A 19563-nucleotide genomic window follows, 5' to 3' on the forward strand; every position below is an offset into this window, starting at 1 on the left:
TTTCTTATTTTAGAAAATGACTGCTCATTTTAAATAATTGATGTACATCACAATGGCTTTATCCATTTTTTAAAGAAAAATTAATGTGTCAGATAATGTGGCAGTATTTTTTGTATCAGTTGGTCTGTATTTTTTTAAAAAACAAACAAACAAACTTTAATTTATATATAAAGTTGAATCATTTTTATTGTGAGTTTTGTTATCCTAATGAAATTGCATTTTAAATGGCTTAGATGCATCTTACTTGACATTTTGAAATATTTTTTGAACCGGATGACTTCTGGATGCATCCAAAAAAGTATATAAAGTTGGAAAATTGCAGCCTCTTGCAGTGGTCTAATCTTACAAATCAGTTCAGACATTGTACTAAAATTTCCCTTGAATTGTTTGAGCATGTCTGATATTAGGCACCTTGGTGAATTCTTGCCTCTGTTTTTGTTACACCCAGATGTGGATGTCTGAATTATTCTGTATGGAGTTTAGTGGTGTGAGCATGTGGTTGAGAGAATGGGGAATTCTACCTGGACTATTTGGCTTCCACTTTATTCAGATTCCATGAGTGACACATGGCATATCCATTTCAGCCTTGTCATTTCATCAATGGAGAGTGTGCTTTGATCATGCCTGAGTACTTTTAGCCACAGACTGCTTCTCGCACAGTGACAGCCAATGAAGATAGATCAAAGCTGGCTCCATGTGGTGGCTTAAATATTATGTGTGTTGGCTTGTCCTAAAGATCAGTTTCCAGAACATAATTATTACTTGATACTGTAGCATTCTCTACTTGGGGCTTGAAGACTGTCCAGAAACTGCAGCACATTTCCATGAGGTTCCACTGGGAGGAACCCCAGTAAGTGAGGAAAACAAGAGGGGTAAGGGTCCACCTTGACTGATCCAAACATCTTGTCCACATCCTCGAGCCTTAGTAACTGAAACTCATCCAATACGACAGGACTAGACAGTGCTATGGACACCCCATTAGATTTATCAAACAATATTCTGAAAGCATATCCATTTGACAAGCCAGTACACACAAATATTTCCCACTCTTGGTCACCACGTGGATTCAGTTTCAAAGACAAGAATTATGAATGGAGTTGTAAATGTAAATACTTTGCATCTACCACTTCATTGACCCTTTCTTGATTCTCAAGACTTATGCCTAACAGTGTGACACTAGTTCTCAGTGGCTTATCATGTGAGTGAAATAGTCATCACTACAAGTCAGGTTTATGTATCTATAAACATTCCCGTTGAAGATGCAGGTTGACTGGGTTTGATTTGATTTTTGCAAGCGGATGCATGAATTAAGCCTAGGAAACATGCAAACATGTCACCAGTGTTTGCAGTTCTCCAAGCTCCAGTGCATCCTAATATTTTTTGCTACCAACAGAAGGGGAGCTGAGGAACATGTAAAGAGAGGGTCCTTGAACTTACTGGTGGCCAAAGGAACCAACAATAGGAAAGCTATTTTGTATTTTCACAAAGGCCTTTAACAGCCTACTTCAGTTGGTATTACATTCAATTCATGCTACCATAGGCTACCATAGGTTTCTGATTTGCACTAGTATTGGCCACTACAGGTGTAAAATGTGCAAGTGTTGTTGCTATGGGTGAGATTATTGTGATTAGCTTGTGGAATACCTCCTTTCCTTTAAATCATGATTATTGTATGGCAGCAATGCCAATATGTTTGCCAAATATGACATGATATGCAAATGCACATTTCAAACAAGTCAGTAATCTTATGAAGGATATGACATGAATTTACTTTTCCCCGATCTGGTGCTTGTCTTGTTTGTGTGCTTTAAAATATCTATCTATCTATGGTCCTCTGCCACTTTATTCTGTTCTGGAGAGTCTTATGTGCTGGCACAGAGGACCAGACCAACAATCTATAGGATACTTTTTGTGCTCTGCTATACCATTACAAAATTACAAAACATCATTAATGACAAGTTGTAGGAAAACAGTCTGGCTCAGGAAGTAAACAAAACATGCCCACATATGCATGATAAAAGATTGAATAAGTGACAGCTGAATCGCTGTATTTTTATTTTTATTTATTGCATCAGGTTTTATTGAGGGAAGGAAAATCATGGGGGGAAGTACATGTTTGGGGCGAGAAGCACAGTCAAACAACAGTATGAATGCTTTAGATGTTCATTTTGACAACAGCTTTCTTTAGACAGCAAGGAATGTCTATTTTAATGCTTTTTTAAAAAAAGAAAGACAAGACTAACTTGATCAGAGAGAACCTGCCAACCTGTGACATAGTTTCTAGGTTGTTTGTTTGAAAAGTTTCAGCAGGGTCTTATTTCACTGGGAGATCAGTACAAACATTCAGATCTGAAGGTATCAAACATTTTGCAGATAAGAGACTGAATTCTGATATAAGTTGTACTCAAAACAAGCTTGCTTTCCCTTGATCAGTGCTTGAATTATAGGGGGGCTAGAGGGGGCTGATTATTATTATTATTGAACATTTATCTTTCACTTTTTTCTATCATGATACCCAAGGGGACAAACACATGGAGCCCAGGCAGTCACATATCTATGCACTGACCAGATGTACTTAACTTGAGCAACATGCTAACTTTGTGTGCCTTCAGACTGTATCCTGGAATTATGTCCTTGTCTTTTGTGCTGCCCTGTAGTTAATATTTTTAGAAATCTGTTGGGTCTTTCAAATTAAGTTGGGGGAGTTAGTAGATGGAACTTTAGGATTTAATTAAACCCCCTTACCTTTCCCTCATAATTCCCTGATCGAAGAAGATATAAGCAAATGAGCAGAATATCCTTTCTGAAGATACAGTCTGGGGTAGCGTACAGGTCTGGTTATGATACCAATATCCATGAATGTAGCTGCAGTCTACTCTAGTGGAAAGGGATCCCTACAAAAACTGCTTTCCTAGCAGATCTCTAGTTCAGGATTCTAGCATTTAATGGCATCAGAACAGTAATAGCAGAAGATTTTACTGAGATTTAAAACAAACATAGGACATAGGTGCCAACTCCCTGGGCCCTGGGTGCCCAAGCACCCACAGAATTGCCTATGAAGAGACTTGGCACCCACAAATTATGGTGTCAGGGCCATGCAAGCTACATGGCACCCATGGTTGCGGGGCCAAGCTGACACTCTTACCTATGGACTATGTCTACAGTTGAGGAAAACTTGAATGTATTTGTTATATACCATGAAACAAAAGCTGCTTAAGTGCTAAATGTTGTTTTCTCTGCAACATTATAGTTGTTTATGTATGATTAAAGTGGTCACTTTTTTGCTGTGCACAAAGCTATGGGTTGACAGAATGAAAATCAACTTGGCAAATGTATGGTTTGAGTTGAAGCAGAACATACAAGAAAAGAGGAGAATGAATAACCATGAAATGTCAAACGGGGATTTCTAATCTGTACTGGAAGTCAAGGGGGTGGTGGCTTCCTTTGTGCTGTATTGCACACCTCCGACTGGAGGAGCAGACCAGCAACCCTCATTGCACAACTGGAAGCAACTTCAGATCCAGGCCAATGTCCTAAAACATTTGGTTCATTCCCCCCTTTAAAAACAACAACAAGAGGCTACTCCTCCTCTTTGCATTCCTTGCCAGCCTGCCTACCCCCTTAATCCACCCCGTTGCTACTCACCTCCCTTTAGATCTCACCCAACATCCTTCCCCTATGCACAATTGCCCAGCTCCTCCCCCACAACATCCTATCGCTGTGTTCCTCCACATGCTTCCTGTATCATTGCACCTGCCACACCACCACCAGGAAGAAGTCTGCATCTGCAGGTTTCCTTTTGGTGGTGGTAGTTTGGTGGCAGTGACAGGGGGAGAGTAGGAAGGCCTGCTTGGGCCACCTGTCTGCCTGCTCACTTGCTCCTACCACACATGCATTTGTCAGCATGATGACAAACAAGTGCAAATACAGTATATAGAGAAATGAAGTCCAACATTTTCTTCTTGCCTTATCTTTTATAATGCAAACACATAATTATGTAATCTTCTTGGAGACACGTTATTAAGCAGACATTTGTTTTCTAAAACAACCTTGGCAGTAAGTGCAGAACCATTTGCATTTTATAATTGCTTCTGTTAGCAAACAACCCGTTCCTTGGTTGTAACATTATGCTGGCACTTAGAGGCCATTGACTAAGCAATTTGAGAAACCAAACCCACGTTAAACAATTACCAATCTGTTTATTGTTAATATAACTGATTTGATGTGGTGTGGATTAACGCCTACATAGCGCACATACAACTGCATGACAAAAAAAGTGGATGCCATACTTTTAACACAGAGAGCCAGTGAGGTGCTGTGTGTTTGACAAGGAGAGCGGTGCTCAAATTTCTACACAGCCATGAAATGAGGGGGTTACCTTGGGTTAAAGGTAAAGGGACACCTGACTGTTAAGTCCAGTCGCAGATGACTCTGGGGTTGCAGCGCTCATCTCGCTCAATAGGCCGAGAGAGCCGGCATTTTGTCCGCAGACAGCTTCTGGGTCATGTGGTCAGCATGACTAAGCCGCTTCTGGCGAACCAGAGCAGCACACGGAAACGCCATTTACCTTCCCGATGGAGTGGTACCTATTTATCTACTTGCACTTTGATGTGCTTTCAAACTGCTAGGTTGGCAGGAGCAGGGACCGAGCAACAGGAGCTCACCCCGTCGTGGGGATTCGAACCGCCCACCTTCCAATCGGCAAGCCCTAGGCTCAGTGGTTTAGACCAAAGCGCCACCCGTGTCCCTTATCTTGGGTTACACATTCTCTAATAGTCAAGGCTACTTTGCAAGGGAAACATTCCCAGTGCTTTGAGCTCCTTGAAGGAGGACAGGATAAAAGCATAATAATACAGTATGTAAGATATCAGACTTAATATCAGCAGTGGTTGCTAGCATCCAGGCAGGTGGATCACTGTTGCTTACCAGGAATGAGAGGAGGAGGATCAAAGCAACGGGGAGGAGCTCAGCACCCGTGGAGCCAAGCCAGCATTCCTATCAGTGTATTTGCACTGCCCTGATCTCCCTGTTATCCTCTTCCTTCCAGTAAGCGGTAGCAGCCTAGTTTCCTAACTAGTGTAGTAGTTTCAACCTCACCCTGCAATCTGCTTTTCAAATATTGAAAATGCTTTCTCAGCCTTAAAAAAGACCACAAAACCTACTAACCCACAGATTTATTTATTTTTACTATCTAGCCTGCTAAGTCACATATAAGGATAGACAGGTATGTCAGTTCTGGTTTCTCTCAGCTGCTTATTTTACCAACAAAAATTAAACAGCATTTCAGTACCTATTTCTCAGAATATACATATATTTATATGCAGTTTTGGCTAAAACAAACATTTTGGCAAGCCATGTCCCCTAGTATAATGCATTTTTGCAACTTGCTTTCAATAATATATGCATTTTGAGACACACTTTCCCCTAAAATATGCATTGACTTTTTGGTTGATGAACTGCATTATCAAATTTGAACAAGTGCAAATTTCAAAGGATAGGCGAGTCTCTGTTTGCATATTGTTTGGGGAATTGCAAATTACCGTATTTTTCGCTCCATAGGACGCTCCGGACCATAGGGCGCACCTCATTTTTAGAGGAGGAAACAAGAAAAAAAATATTTTTCTGGTTTTCCTCCTCTAAAAGCCCTGTTTTGTTTTGTTTTTGAGGATCAGCTAAATGTTTTGCAGCTTTTTTTGCAAAGGGAAAAGCCCTGGGGTTTTGGGGGTTTTTTCTGGAGGATCAGCTAAAAGTTTTGCAGCTTTTTTTGCAAAGGGAAAAGCCCTAGGGGGTTTTTTTATTTTGTTTTTGGTTTGAGGATCAGCTAAAGGTTTTGCAGCTTTTTTTGCAAAGGGAGAAAAGCAAAGCTCCTTTTGCAAAGGGGGAAAAGCAAAGAGGAAAAGCCCCATTTTTATGGGGTTTAACTCACATTTCTGAAAAATCTTAAGGAAAGGGAGCCATTTCTACTGTTTTCAGACAGATAATCTAATCAGCCAGTCACATGTCCTGGGGAAACAAACAGCCTCCCTCTGCAGCACATTCAACAAAGGAGGGCGGGGCTGAAAGGGAGCCGGGGACTCTTATCTCTCTCCCGATCTCCTGCTGATCAGCTGCTGAGCGGGGTCCTTTCAACACTCCCTTTTCTCTTTGTAAAATAAAAAGCACAATCTGCTTTTGGCCCCTGGGCAATTCAGCTCCAGGGACCACCATTCGCTCCATAAGACGCACAGGTATTTCCCCTTACTTTTTAGGAGGAAAAAAGTGCGTCTTATGGAGCAAAAAATACGGTAAGTTTACACTAAAATACAAACTAAACTGAATTTCCCCCTCATTCCTTTTTGTAGCCATATCTATGTTAGACAGTGGCACACTGGGCAGCCTGAAGGAGATTTTAAAAATTCTCATTCCCAATTACAAATGCTTCTCAGCTTGGTTGCCTCAGAGTAATTCTTTCTTGCTATGTGTGGGCAGGTGAGGGGTAGTACGGGACTTCGCTATAATACCCTTTTATTCATGTAATATAGATTTACCCAGGCAGAAGTTCACATTTAGACACCTAGCTTGAACTGTCCTGGGGCGGGGGGGGGGGCGCAGATGATCTGCTTTCTGTGCCCATTGAGTAGCATGTTAAAAACATACAGCAAAATATAGAGACCAGATCCCAAGGCCCAAATTAACTTACACAGGAAGGGGGGGGGTCTGAGAAGCTGAGCAAACAGACGGTACTAAAGGCAAAGTTCTAGGCCTTGCTGACAAATTAAAACTTGAGAAATCACCAAGTCCAAGTTGGTATCCATCTGAGAGAGCTTAAAGAACTCAAATGGTAAATTGACTTGAGTCCCTGTCAGACAAAGGGTGAGGTAGTATATTACTACTACTACCAAAATAAATGTAAATATGGCTCTAAGATCAGCTTCCATACCAGATTAGAAACTGACCAACATAAAGCAATTTAAAAAGAGGGATAAAGATGGAATCTAGCAAATTACAGGCCAGCTAGCTTAAATTTGTTCCTGCAAAATTGACAAAAAGCATTTTCAAAGATAGAATTAGAATTATGAAGCATATATTTTAGAGTACGTATTGCTGAAGCAGAACCAGAATGGCTTCTTCAATGGTAAGCCATGCTTCATTAACCTTTCAGAGATCTTTGAGAGTATCAACAAGCATCTGATAGAGGTGAGCCTTGTGACATTGTACTTGGACTTCCAAAAACCTTCAACAATGTTCCTCATCAAGGATTCCTGAGAACGCTTAGTGGTCATGGAGTAAGAGGAGAGGTCCTCTGATGGATCATTAACAGGTTAAGAAAAGGAAAGGAAAGAACAGTTCGTTCTCCCAATGCAGAGATGTAAAAAGTGAGTTCCCCTGAGAATTAGTATTAGGACCTGTGCTTTTAAACTTCTTCATAATTTATCTAGAATTGAGTAAGCAGTGGGATTATCAAGTTTGTTGATAATACCAAATTATTCAGTCAGAATAAAGGGGATTGTGGGCGCTCCAAAATGATCTCTCCAAACTGGGTGAATGGGCAGTAAAATGGCAAATGCAGTGTAAACAACTGTAAAGTGATGCACATTGAGTGAAGAATCCTAATTTCACTTACGCTTGTGGAGTGTGGTGACAGCTGACCAGGAATGAGACCTTAAGGTTGTAGTAGATAGATTGATGAAGATGATGTTGACACAGTTTGTGGCAGCTGTGAAATAAAGGCAAATTCCATGTTAGGGATCATTAGAAAAGGAATTGAAAATAAACCACTGAGATCATAATGCAATTATACAAATCCATGTTGTGACCAAACTCTGGGAGCACCGTGTATTCATTCTCATGCTGGAAATCTGGGAGTTCCAGCTTTTGGTTTCTTGTCCTTATTAGTAAAAGGATATTGAAAAATGGAACAAGGGGGGGGGGTGCAGCAAAGTCTGCTTCTCATTCATTTCATATTTCAGGAAAGTTATTTCTGAATAAGAATAATTATTTCATACTGCAGTTCAGAAAATCCACTCAATATATGTATGAGCAAGAGCATTGTTCCTAGTCAAGAGCACAGAGTCCTCTAAAGCTTAGATTCTCAGGCATGAACTCAATGAATAACCTTAGGCTAGCTACCATTTCTCCCATCTGTAACATGATGGTACTGTTAAAATCTTCTGAGATATAGTACATGAAGGGATTTGAGCTATACAAATGTCAAGTATTGTTATTGTTCCCATTGTAACTATCAGTACTGAACTAACTGCTTGCTCCATAGTGTCTGATAAATAAACCAAATTGTATTCTTTTAAACCTCCTGGGGACTCACTTCAGCTTAATGTACTGTTTCCTGTCTCAGATGTGACTACATTTTCTGCAGTTGCAAAGAAAGAAGCTGCTTACTGTTGTTCTGAGAACAGAATTGGGTGCTACATTGTCTTACAGCAATCTGTTTAGCAAGTGCACCACAAACGAAGTTAAAAACATAAGTTACTGTCACTCTTGCACATACAGTAGTACATATGTGGGTGGTCCTTCTGCCTGGTTCCTTAGTGTGGTTTTTCCAATGGTGTGCCGAGCGACTGTTTATAAAGGCATGATTGATAAAGAGTCAGTTCTCAACACAAAACGAGGAGAGATTCTATGAAGCTTCCTTGTTTTATATTATCAGGCTAATGTATAACATACATAAGAAAACTCCATCATGGATTTAGGAAATATTGACCCCTATTTATATAGCATTGCAATTTAGCATTCATAAATAGACTGCTGATATATGCTGTGAAATACCAATATTTTGCAGGCAGCATAGGAACTTTTAACCCTAGTGCAAGATATGTTTACATTAGCGGCACAGAAAGAGCCAAGCATTAAAAAAATTACTTATGTGCACAATTGCCCCTCTACTGCAGTGAATGGGACATTGCTTATGCAGAGCTAAATATTGCCGAAGAGCTTCTTAAGTGAAGTAGGTGAAGTGCATTACATTTCAAAAGAGAATGCTTCTGTCCAACATAGTCCATAAAGGTCTATGAATTTATCAACATCACTCCCCTAAATTAGCAAAATATTAAGCTCAGTAGTAGCACCATAAATTGTCACACTACACATCTAAAGATACAAAAGACTTTAATCTTTACAGGCATATCTCATATTCTCTCAGTCTTGCTTTAAATGGGGATAAAATGTGGCCCGTTGAGTGAACTGGAATCTTTTCTTAGATGTGCACCTTGAAGCAGACAGACAATTGTTTTTACACTCTCCTGTTATTTATTACTCTGCCACCACATGCATCTAGCTATATTTTCATAATGGCTTTATGGTTGACCTCGTGGAATGTGAAAGACTTTGGCAATTTCCTGTGAGAAAATACTCTACCCATCATTAATGCAGCCAGGAGCACGCTTGAGAAAATGGAAGAACTTCAGAAATGAAAAAAAAAAAGTTTAATCCAGAACCTAAGAAAACTGCCATAACCACCACATCGTCTTTTACTTGTTCAGTCTAATCTCAATCTTTTCTGGATTGACCTGCATGTATGGCCCTGGAAGCATTAGTGTCCTCATCACTCTGCTTTGTCAAGAAAGAGAGAGAAAAAGATGGGCTGTGTGTCTTCTACCCACTGATGCACCACAGCCCAAACTGTTTCATTATCTTCCCCCAGTGGCCTCACATACATGTTGAAAGGAGAGATGACAGAATGAAACCTTGTGGAATACCGCATGAAAGAGAGACCACGGGGCAGGTGAGCAATTGCCCAATATCATCCTCTGAGATCTCTCTGAGGGGGAAGAATGGAACTACACAAGTGCAGTCCCACCAACCCCAACCTAGATCTACAGGTGAGTCAGCTAAGGTCTTCAGTTGATCAAAAGTTGTCCAGCAGTGACAAATCATTGTGCAGCAGTCAGTAAGAGGATCTTACCAACTAATGGCATCAATTTAGCTGCCTTGCACTCTAATATTGACATCAGAAGACGCCAGGTATATCCAAAGTTTCCTTGCCACAGCTTTCCTCCTCACATATAATGCTGTTAGTAAAAGAAAGACAAGAGACTAGAAACTGGCAGACCAGAAAATTAATGTATATAGTTCTCTAGGCATTGGTCTAGTATCTTCCAGTGGAGGAAATGTGGTATCTTATTCTCCTTTGAAAAGCTTTGGCAGCATGTAGAAAAAAAGGGTCCTAAACATTCTGGAATATCCAATGATAGCTTAGAATATGTCCCTGAAGGTCATGAGCCTTCACAGTGTGATCCACAATCACATTAAAAACAACTAGAAAGTTATCTGAACTAGTCAGGAATCAATCTCCTGTTACATCTTCTTGGTAAAGATCATTGCAGCTTCCCCAGGTTGTCAACCATCTGCAGGCCTGAACATTGTGGCATTGCTGTAGGAAAACTATTTTGTTGTGGAGATGGGTTTCTTCCGTTGATATTATACGGATTAAGAGGGTAGTCAATCTGTCAGTTACTTTGCCTCACTGTACAGTCAAATTTCAAAGGGATAAGAAAAACCTTAAGTGAAAATAGTTGTATAATTTTTGAAACGCCAAAAGAGAATCAGCCCATATCTCATGAAGATTTGTTTGGTTCATTGTTAGTGTTGGAATAGAAAGTGGCGTCTTTGATTGTTTAGAAATTTAGGGTGGGTCCATCTACGCAACACATTCTTTGGCTCTCAGATATGCTCTTTCAGTGCTTCTAATTCCCACATTTAGTAAATTCTTTAGAATATCTGTCAGATCACCTGACATTATCAAAATGGGCATCAGTGTTCTAAAACATAAATGCAGCTGATACAGATACAGTAGTTATCAAACCTACAAAGCAAAAATAATTTTTGGCACTCGGACGTCCTAAGTTTTTCCTTACATTCTGTGCTTCACATCAGAGATGGTATATCTTCTATTTAAATACTGCCTTAGGGTCGATTTCTGCCTTTGGGTTTAAAGACCTAGACTGACAGCTCCAAACTATCTCTCCCTATTAAATATCCTTGGGGAAATGGTATTTGGAAGTAGAAGCTGATTAGAAAGGAGGCTAAGACCAGAACTGTACATCTATTCCCAGTCAACTTGAAAAAAAAGGAAGGAAGGAAGATGAAAAGCACTTTGATTGACGTGTCCTGGTAGATGTTAGAACATTGACCCATAACATCAGCTATAAGCTGCAGGATTACTGCCATTACTGTGTTAAGAAATTTTAACAAGGCTTCAAATAATATCTGACATGCAAGGCTGGAGGTAATGAACTTCTGAACAAATCCTGTAGATTCATACTAGATTTTGACAGTCAATTTTGTGTGAACTCCATCAAAGTAAAGAGGAGACAGATGTTAAACAGAGCAAACAATTGGAATATGTTTCTCTAAGAAAACCAGAGGGGGGAAAATAATAGCAGGCCAATTCAGAATTAAAGCAAGAGACAAAGAAGCGCGGGAATTCCTTGCTAGATTCCCCCCCTTCATGTAATATCTACTAGGCAAGATATGTGTTTTGTTAATTTTCTTTGTAAGTGAATGTTGAACTAGAAATACTACTTTATAATATAAACAAAATGCAGAAATATCTTAATAACGTTTATCATATAGAAGGCACAATAGAAATCATTGAGGTGGCATCTAACACTTGCAATATTAAACAGAATATAGTTGGTAAAGCATTTTAAATGATGGAAATGCGCCACAGGAGATGCACACTTACTGGTGGGAATGCCCAATCACAACTAATCATTGGAGGCAAAAAAATGAAACTCTCCACTTTTTCACCTGTAGATATTAACCCATCAAGTGCCTCGTGGAACGTGTAGATCAGATGCCCACGCAGTTGTGGTGCATGCAGTCACTTCGCTTCCCCGTTCACTTAGCATGAGAGACGTGTAAAAACCATTGTATGTGTGTATCAGCTAGGTGTGCATCAGATCTCCTACATGTTCAAAAAGCTGCTTGACAAAATAACATGATCCCTGCTGTGTGTACAGAGCTGCCATGGCACTTCAACAAATAAGGAAGACTACGTTAGCCAGACAGTCCAGTGTGCCAGAAAATCCAGTTCATTGGGCAGCAACTTGAGTACATTTGTAAAGGGAGGGAAAACAATGAAAACTTGACACCTAATCTATATGAATTGCCAACGCTGTTGGCTGGAATGGAAGGAAGGACGTGGAGTCAAGAGTTACGGAGTTGCAGGAACAAGTGAAAGGGAATAGTAATACGAGATGGGTAACTCTCCCAGCAGTCTGACCGATGATCCTTCACCAATTGTAACATGCTTTATGTTACCCTACAGATGCTGGATTCTATACCTGATAGCAGTCATTGCATTTGTGGTGTTAGACCTGCCATGGCAAATGTCAAGATCCACCACCTTCCCCTTCTTTTAAATATTAGCCTTTTCTAGCTCAGCAGTCACCAGAGAAGTGGGAAGTGGCTGCAGCAGCCACTGTCCCCTTTATGACCTCCCAGCATAGCTTGCCTGAGGTGCCAAAGGGAAGGATACTTTGGCACCTCCTGTGACGAGTCCCTTGTCACTGCTCTAGTTCAGTGTGCTGGCCTTGGATCTAAAAGATCCAAGCTAAAGATCCAAGCTAGGATCAAACTGCTGTTGGGGGATGTTTCCCCTTGCATGCTGTCAGGCCAGAAGTGTAAGCAGTCTTCCCTGATCTGCTCTGGCCCCTTCCTGCCCCTCTCTTTTAAAGGACGCATGCCAATACATAAAGACACTCTGTTCCAGCACCACTGTGCCCCATGTCTGCCACAGTTCAGTGGTAGAGCATCTGCTTTTTGCATGCACAAGGTCCCAGGTTCATTCTCCAGGTAGGACTGGGGGAAGACTCCCAGTCTCAAGAGGTGCTACCAGTCAGTGTGAACATTGCAGTCTGATATTCCTAACACATTATCTTTAATGACATAGATTTCTCCTTTTTCATGGAAGATGCGGTTGTTATGGCTACTGGTGCCTGTGCAGAATTACGGATAGAGGGAAACCACTTTCATCTTTTGTTTGTGTGTGTATGTAGGGAGCTGAGCACCAGGCCAGCTGTGTGTGGGCTAAGGGCATGCACTGATATTGCTGATTAAAACTTTAGTGCAAGCTCCTTTATGCTGATTATAAATGAAGACTAAGGCTTCATTTTACTGTAGCAATTTTAACATACTAATGGCCAAAGAATGTTAAAATTATCTGCTATCTGATTACATCTTGAGTGACTTTCAGGCAACATTTACTTTCTGGAAGCATTACAGGAAGCCAGTTGCTGTTTTACAGCACATATCAAAATTCAATAAAGGTTGGTATTCTTGTAACCTCATTGTAGTATAGAAGGGAAGTAAAGGGCAAAGGGTTATTTCATCTAGACTAAATGGAAGGGGGAGTATTGTACATATTCACAAAGCTCAAGTTACAGACGGATTTCTGATGCTCCACCTGCCAACCTTTCGGAGTTATTCTAACAATAATGCAGTTTGAAAGGCAAATTGAAGTTGTCAAAAAAGATTTGATTACATTGCTAGACATCTTCTCCAAAAATAGTCTTAAGTTGCCTGTCTCATAAAATATTTCAGAAAATATTTTCTCATTCTCTATGTTTCTGTGCTGAATATTAACCATAATGTGGTGTGTGTTTTTTAAAAAAAAGAAATTTCATTCTGCAGATAGGCAAAATCAGTTAAAACTTCCTGTGACATGGAACACAATGGGGAAGTGTGGCTGAAGCACTTGAACAGGGCTGTGCATGCTCATGACACTACCCGGTTGCATGCCAAAACCAAGAGGGTTGGGACGCAAATGTTAACATTTGTTCTGAAGAATGTGGGTGTATTTGATGGCTTTTGTTGCCACATGACTAAGTACATAACAAAATATACTTTGACATGCTACATATTTATGATCTAGTAGATGAAGCTTGGATTTTGTAAGCATGGATCTCTGCCTCTTCTGTTTACCGTTGGAAAAATGTCTCTTCTCCAAAATCCAAACATCCCACATGTAGCTTGGCTTGTTCTGTTCTGGAATGCTGCTCTACTATGAATTAAACTTTACACCCCTCATTTTGACTTCTAGACTTTTCCAGCGGTCTGTATGTCATCTTCAACGGTGTTTTTGCCAAATTTCAGTAGAGGCCGCTTGCCTACTACTTTGTAAGTTAACCTGGTTTAGATTGCATAACTGAGACAACTGTGTAAATTGGTAATTTGATTGTTTTTTGGTTCTCATATTCTTTTAAATGAATATGGCAGGATTAATATTTGGTTTTATAATCATAACTGAGTCTCTCTCTGGGTGGGTGTGTGGCTAGGATCCTCTGGCAGAATTTCCTCTTTCTAGGACCAAACTAGATGTACGTAAGGGCTCACTTCCACTGGTCTTGGGAAAACCCATTCTTTATTGCTGAATCAGAGCAAACGACAATCTGGTTTTGCTCCAATTCAGTGGTAAAGAGTGGGTTTTCCCAGGGAAATTGGCTGGGGAAATGGAAAACCTCTCAAACCTGTGCCTAGAAAGCATGGGGCAACTGGAAAACTGCTTGGGCCCACGCTTTCTGGGTGTGGCTCAAGTGAAGTGTGGATAAGCTCAAAGTGTGTGTGAATGTTTGCATGTAGTTCAACCGCTGCCAAAGGGAAACTGAAATGGCTCAGAGACACAGCAATGGGGGAAGGCTTGTTTAACCTTTTCCTCCTATGCTGTTTCTTGGTGTGGCTGTTACTTTTGCACCCAATCCATTATTGCCCTGAGGAAGAAAACATATAGGCACCATACAGTTACCTACATGCTTTCTTCTGCAGGTAAACATTGCAGCTTCCAATAGATCTACATCAAAACTAGCATGAGGGAAGGACTAAACTACCCTCTGATTCTGGACTCGAGCATCCTGATCTCTCAGAATATTCTCTGGTTTGCCAGAGCAGTTTGCTGCTTGGCATGGGGTCATGTCATGGGTCATGTCACTCACCTCAGGGTTGGTCTCAAGATATACATCCCCTAAGAGCTGGGGAAGATAAGGGTAGAACTGCATGGTACCAGTCACTTCATGGCAATCATGATTTTATTTGTCAAAGTAAAAGAAGTTACTTATAATCACCCCCTGGCCAGCTCAAAAGTATGGTAAGTACAACAACAACAACAACAACAACAACAACAACAACAACAACAACAACAACAACAACAACTGCCCACCTATGATAATTTCTTCAGAGCACTGGGCTGTGCTACTGTATTATAAACCTGATTGTCTGACAACAGGATTGAGTGTATTATGAGAACATAGAGGTTCATACCCTTCAGCCCCAACAAAGGGACCAGTTCAAGCATTACAGGTTTTTCAGGTGCATTTGTAAGGTAACTCCAGGTGGTGTACACCTGAAAATGTACAGGATGAGTGTGTCAAGCACATATATTTTTCACTTTGCTTGTCATGACCTGTGATGAGCTGCAGGTCCCTCAGTCCCTTTGCACAGTGGCAAATTCCAAAACTAGCTGTGCCTAATGTGTGAAGGGATCTTGGACAGAATGGAATTAGCTGCTCGTGTCATTTTGTACTTAGAGCTCTATGTCAGCAGTTTGGGATACAGAAATATATGCAAAATATATCATTGTTACTGCTCTGCAATGAGGCTTCCAGCAACCCACACCAGATATGAACTGTCTGACATAGGTTGTGTCTTATTGCTTCATTCTCAGACTTGACTCACTTCCTTTATAAACAAATGCCTTAGTATTTTAAATCAAATGAATTCAGCACAAAATACTGTTGCATATTGTAATTAATTTGCCTTTTACAAGTGTGATGACCATCTCCTGCACCACTGCATCTATGTTCAACTGTAATTTCTTGTTGCTATTGTTTACTATGAACTTAACACCACTTGACATGGAATTAACATTGTGACTTAGAAATTGATTAAGAATAAATGGATATTATTTTGAAAACGCAAAACAGCATAATTTGAAGGCATTTCTCAAAGAGCAAATGAGGCTAACCTGCATGCTCATTGCTTCGTGATTCCTGCTTTCACTGCAGGGTAGGAGGGGCACACCAAGAGATCACTTGCACATTTCAAACACAATATTTTAAATAAAATAATTCAGCTGTGATTCATTCAGTCATCACATCATTAAGTCATCAAGTAAGCTACATGCATGTATGAATTATCTATTCTGACATAACTTTTTTTTTTTAAAAAAAAATCCAGCGTTAATCATTAGACACTACTTGGAAACGAAAGGGTTTTCAGTAAGCCAGAATGACAATTTTGTTATGAGATTCTGGCAGCAGCATAGAAAACTTTTGCGGACTGATGAGACCATATTAGCCGAGATTCTCAGTGATACTGCCAGATTTTTTTCACTGTGGTCCATAGACTTGGGTTGTTAATGGAACAGAGAAGCCTATATTTCCAAGCCATGGACACACATGGGTGGTTCAAACTTCCACTAAAAATAAGAATAATGGGCCTGCCTTACAAGGTTTGTGGAAATTAATGGGGAGGGGGACACCTTTCCACCATCCCTCTCTCATTTTTATGGTAAGAAGTCCTGAAGAACATTTTAATTTCGATATTGAAGTATCAATGCATTAATAATAACAATAACAACAATAATAATAATTCTTACTTTCTTTCCACATTTTTTTTTGTTCTTTTGCAAACTTCCCCTGTAGAGGTCCTTCTGTAGTGCCATGGTGGAGGAGCTGAGGATGTCTCTGAAGTGTCAACGTCGGTTAAAACACAAACCACAGGCTCCTGTTATTGTGAAAACAGAAGAAGTTATCAACATGCACACATTTAATGACAGAAGGTTGCCAGGTAAAGAAACCATGGCATAGAGCTGGGAGGCCAAGCAACCCCAAGCACAAACTGATGTCTTTTCCCTTCCCCCTTTTTATTTTTTCCCCCCAAATCAACTTTTGCGAGAATGTTTCCTGTGGAAATATGCAAGCTGTTCAAAAATAAAATGAGTTACCTCATGCCGCTGTGTCTATGAACTAGAGACTCTGTGATCTAAGCAGGTGCAAAGGCCAGACTCGAATCACAAGCGTCACGGATCAACCAAGTTTATAAGGGGAGGGGAGGGGTGGGGGTGGGTGGGCATTCCACCATTTGTCATGAGTTCCACCATTCCTTAATTAACGAAAGGTTCTATTTGTTTTGTGGCTGGCTACAAATGCAGCCGCAGTGAGAACTAGCAGGCTCCTTTTTGAAGTTCATCCGTCGCCAGGGGCTGGAGAAGGAATGAACAGCTAAAGAAACTAACTACCGGAGGAGTCTGTGAAAAATAGTAACTCAGCACTCTAGCAGGGAGAAAAGGAGGCTGCTGTGTACTGCCAAGCACCGAAGATCTTATATTTGCTGGCCAATGTCTACATGATGTTGTTCCAGCTAGCTGATACGAGCTTATTCAGTGGGGAAAATCAATGCAACGAAAATGGAAACCTGGAAATAGAAGAATGGACAGATGATGCTTGACCTGTCTCTGTGTCACTGACCTGGATAAAAACAAACTCTTAAGTCAAGCAGTAGAAAATTAAACATTTCACCTACACTGGAACTCTGTTGTGAGAGAACCCAAAGAAGGTGGGCTGTGCTTCAGATGATACACAAAGTTTCCTCCAGTTAAAGGAAAGATGTATCTCATGATGCTTGTCTCTGAGCAGTTTCTTCATTGTCTAACTGTGAAGCAAATACACAATGGAGGTGTGGGGTTTTCTTTCCCCCTTTCTTTTTTTAAATGCCTGAGAGAGTTTGGAAAACTCGTGTTCCTGCTTCGAACTGAACTCAGTGGAGCCTGTGGAATTCTCGCTACTGGTGGAAATAGGATGGGTTGTCTAAAAATTAAAAAAAAAGGACAGAATGTGGAGGACTTTGAAATGGACTGCATTCCTCAATACAGTCAACAGTGTTCAAATGAGCAAAACCCTAGAGCAATTTTTCCCCTCCCCCCAGAAAAGCAAGGGGAAAAAATGTTCAGGTTTATTTGTGGAAATGCAAGATTTCTATGAAAATAGTTTTTGTATGGAAATTTTTTGTAATACTTTTTAAATCAACAATCTCAAGAACCTGCGTTCCAGTCAGGGGTGTGGTGCCAAGAGTGACTGGTAGTGCGTTCGCACCACCAACGTTTGGTGAAAACTATTTTTATCAAGGTAAAAAAATAAAAGGGGGGAATCTTAGAAGAGAACTATTTTCAAGTTAGATAATATAAAATCTAGGTGCACTACCAATGCCGCTTACTATACCACACCCCTGGTTTCCACTAGCCTGATAACATACTGTCATGAACTGATGTGTGTAAATGATGAAAGACACAGACCTCTTGACCACATTGTGATAACAGTTGAAGTGCACACAGTTTGCTGTTTGAATCCAATGCACAACATTAAAAAAATCAAAAAAAATCACACACACATTGAAAAAAAATTGTCAGTTTTTAGTTGTTTTCTGAGTAGGGTGGCTTGGGAATGCTGTGTGATTTGAGCAATGTGTGTGCAGTGCCATCAGAACTGGTACTTGTATTAGAATCTTGTTCTGCAAACACTCACTTACTTCCCGTCCTTATTATAAGCAAGAATGTTAGCATCCGAAAAAAGTGTGTTCAGGATTGGGGCCTAGCTACTGCACAATGCTTTTGCTACTCTTCCTTTAAAGTACTTTTAAACAATTGGGTACTAGACTTCTGGAAATGAATACCAGTTGCACAATGTGTCCTGCGCAACTTTTGTTAATTTCAGTAAGACATACACAGGAGAAGCACCTGATGATTACCTCCATAGCCTCTTTTTTTTAGTGGGGAATGGAGTTACACCTACGCTAATGACATTTAAAGACACACAGATGTTTCAGCTGCCCTCACGGTGCTCAGTCAGATGTGATACCATCCTAATAATTTTAACTTAGTCTTATTGTAAATTTGTATCCTGAAAATAAAATGTATAATGTTGAGATATGTAGGGACACTTGCCTACACCCACAGTTTATAAATATAGCTTTTTATTCCAGAAACAATATCATTTCTCTCTTTTTTTCCCTTTTTTAAATAAACAGAATCCAAACACTGTTTTGTATAAACAATGAGTCATCTGTGGATAACAGAAATCTTTGTGGATTCAAGGCACACTTGGGATTCAAAAGGTTTCTCTGCTAAAATGTTTCACGTTTCCATTGCAAAGTGCACATAGCTCCAAACAAACCAGCCTCCTGAAATGAATGAGATCAATCTTGGTGCCTCGCCTTTCCAGCTGTTCCTTGTGTGGGCGTGAGAGCACTTGCATGAGCAAAAGCTCCATTGCCCTCAAGGTGCACATTCACTTCAAGTGAAAGGCAGGTAAGGCTGCCTGCTCCATTGACACAAATGGGGAGGTCTGAGAAACAGATTTGGATCAGAGCCAGGGATGTAATTTTCAAATCATTTACTTGTGGTCCGATTGTCAGTTCTAGGAGGATAGCTTCAACAGAGGAATGCCTAAAAGATTGTCACATCGGGAATTTACCATCTTTCAGGAGTCTGCCAATAATCCCAGATGGAGTTCACAAAAGACCTGGATAAGGTCAAAGAGCTTCTCTCTGTGAATGAACTCTGCAATGACTGGTGTA

The 19563-nt window shown here is 40.4% G+C and overlaps 1 protein-coding gene across 2 annotated transcripts in view; it reads left to right on the forward strand.

The window, feature by feature from the left end:
- The window catches only part of GRIK2 (glutamate ionotropic receptor kainate type subunit 2), a 438302-nt gene extending 419906 nt beyond the window's left edge, over positions 1-18396 (forward strand). Inside the window, exons 17-18 of one of the 2 annotated variants that reach the window (XM_033143496.1) lie at positions 9638-9815; positions 16635-16769. In XM_033143496.1, coding sequence (XP_032999387.1) covers positions 9638-9815; positions 16635-16648 — 192 coding nt within the window. In that variant the 3' untranslated portion in view covers positions 16649-16769. Of the gene's footprint in view, positions 1-9637; positions 9816-16634 lie in introns of both variants that reach the window. The other variant, XM_033143497.1, reaches the window with a different exon arrangement.
- The last annotated feature ends 1167 nt before the right edge of the window (positions 18397-19563 follow it).

The sequence above is a fragment of the Lacerta agilis genome, chromosome 3 (genome assembly GCF_009819535.1).
Source record: "Lacerta agilis isolate rLacAgi1 chromosome 3, rLacAgi1.pri, whole genome shotgun sequence".
Lineage (NCBI taxonomy): Eukaryota > Metazoa > Chordata > Lepidosauria > Squamata > Lacertidae > Lacerta > Lacerta agilis.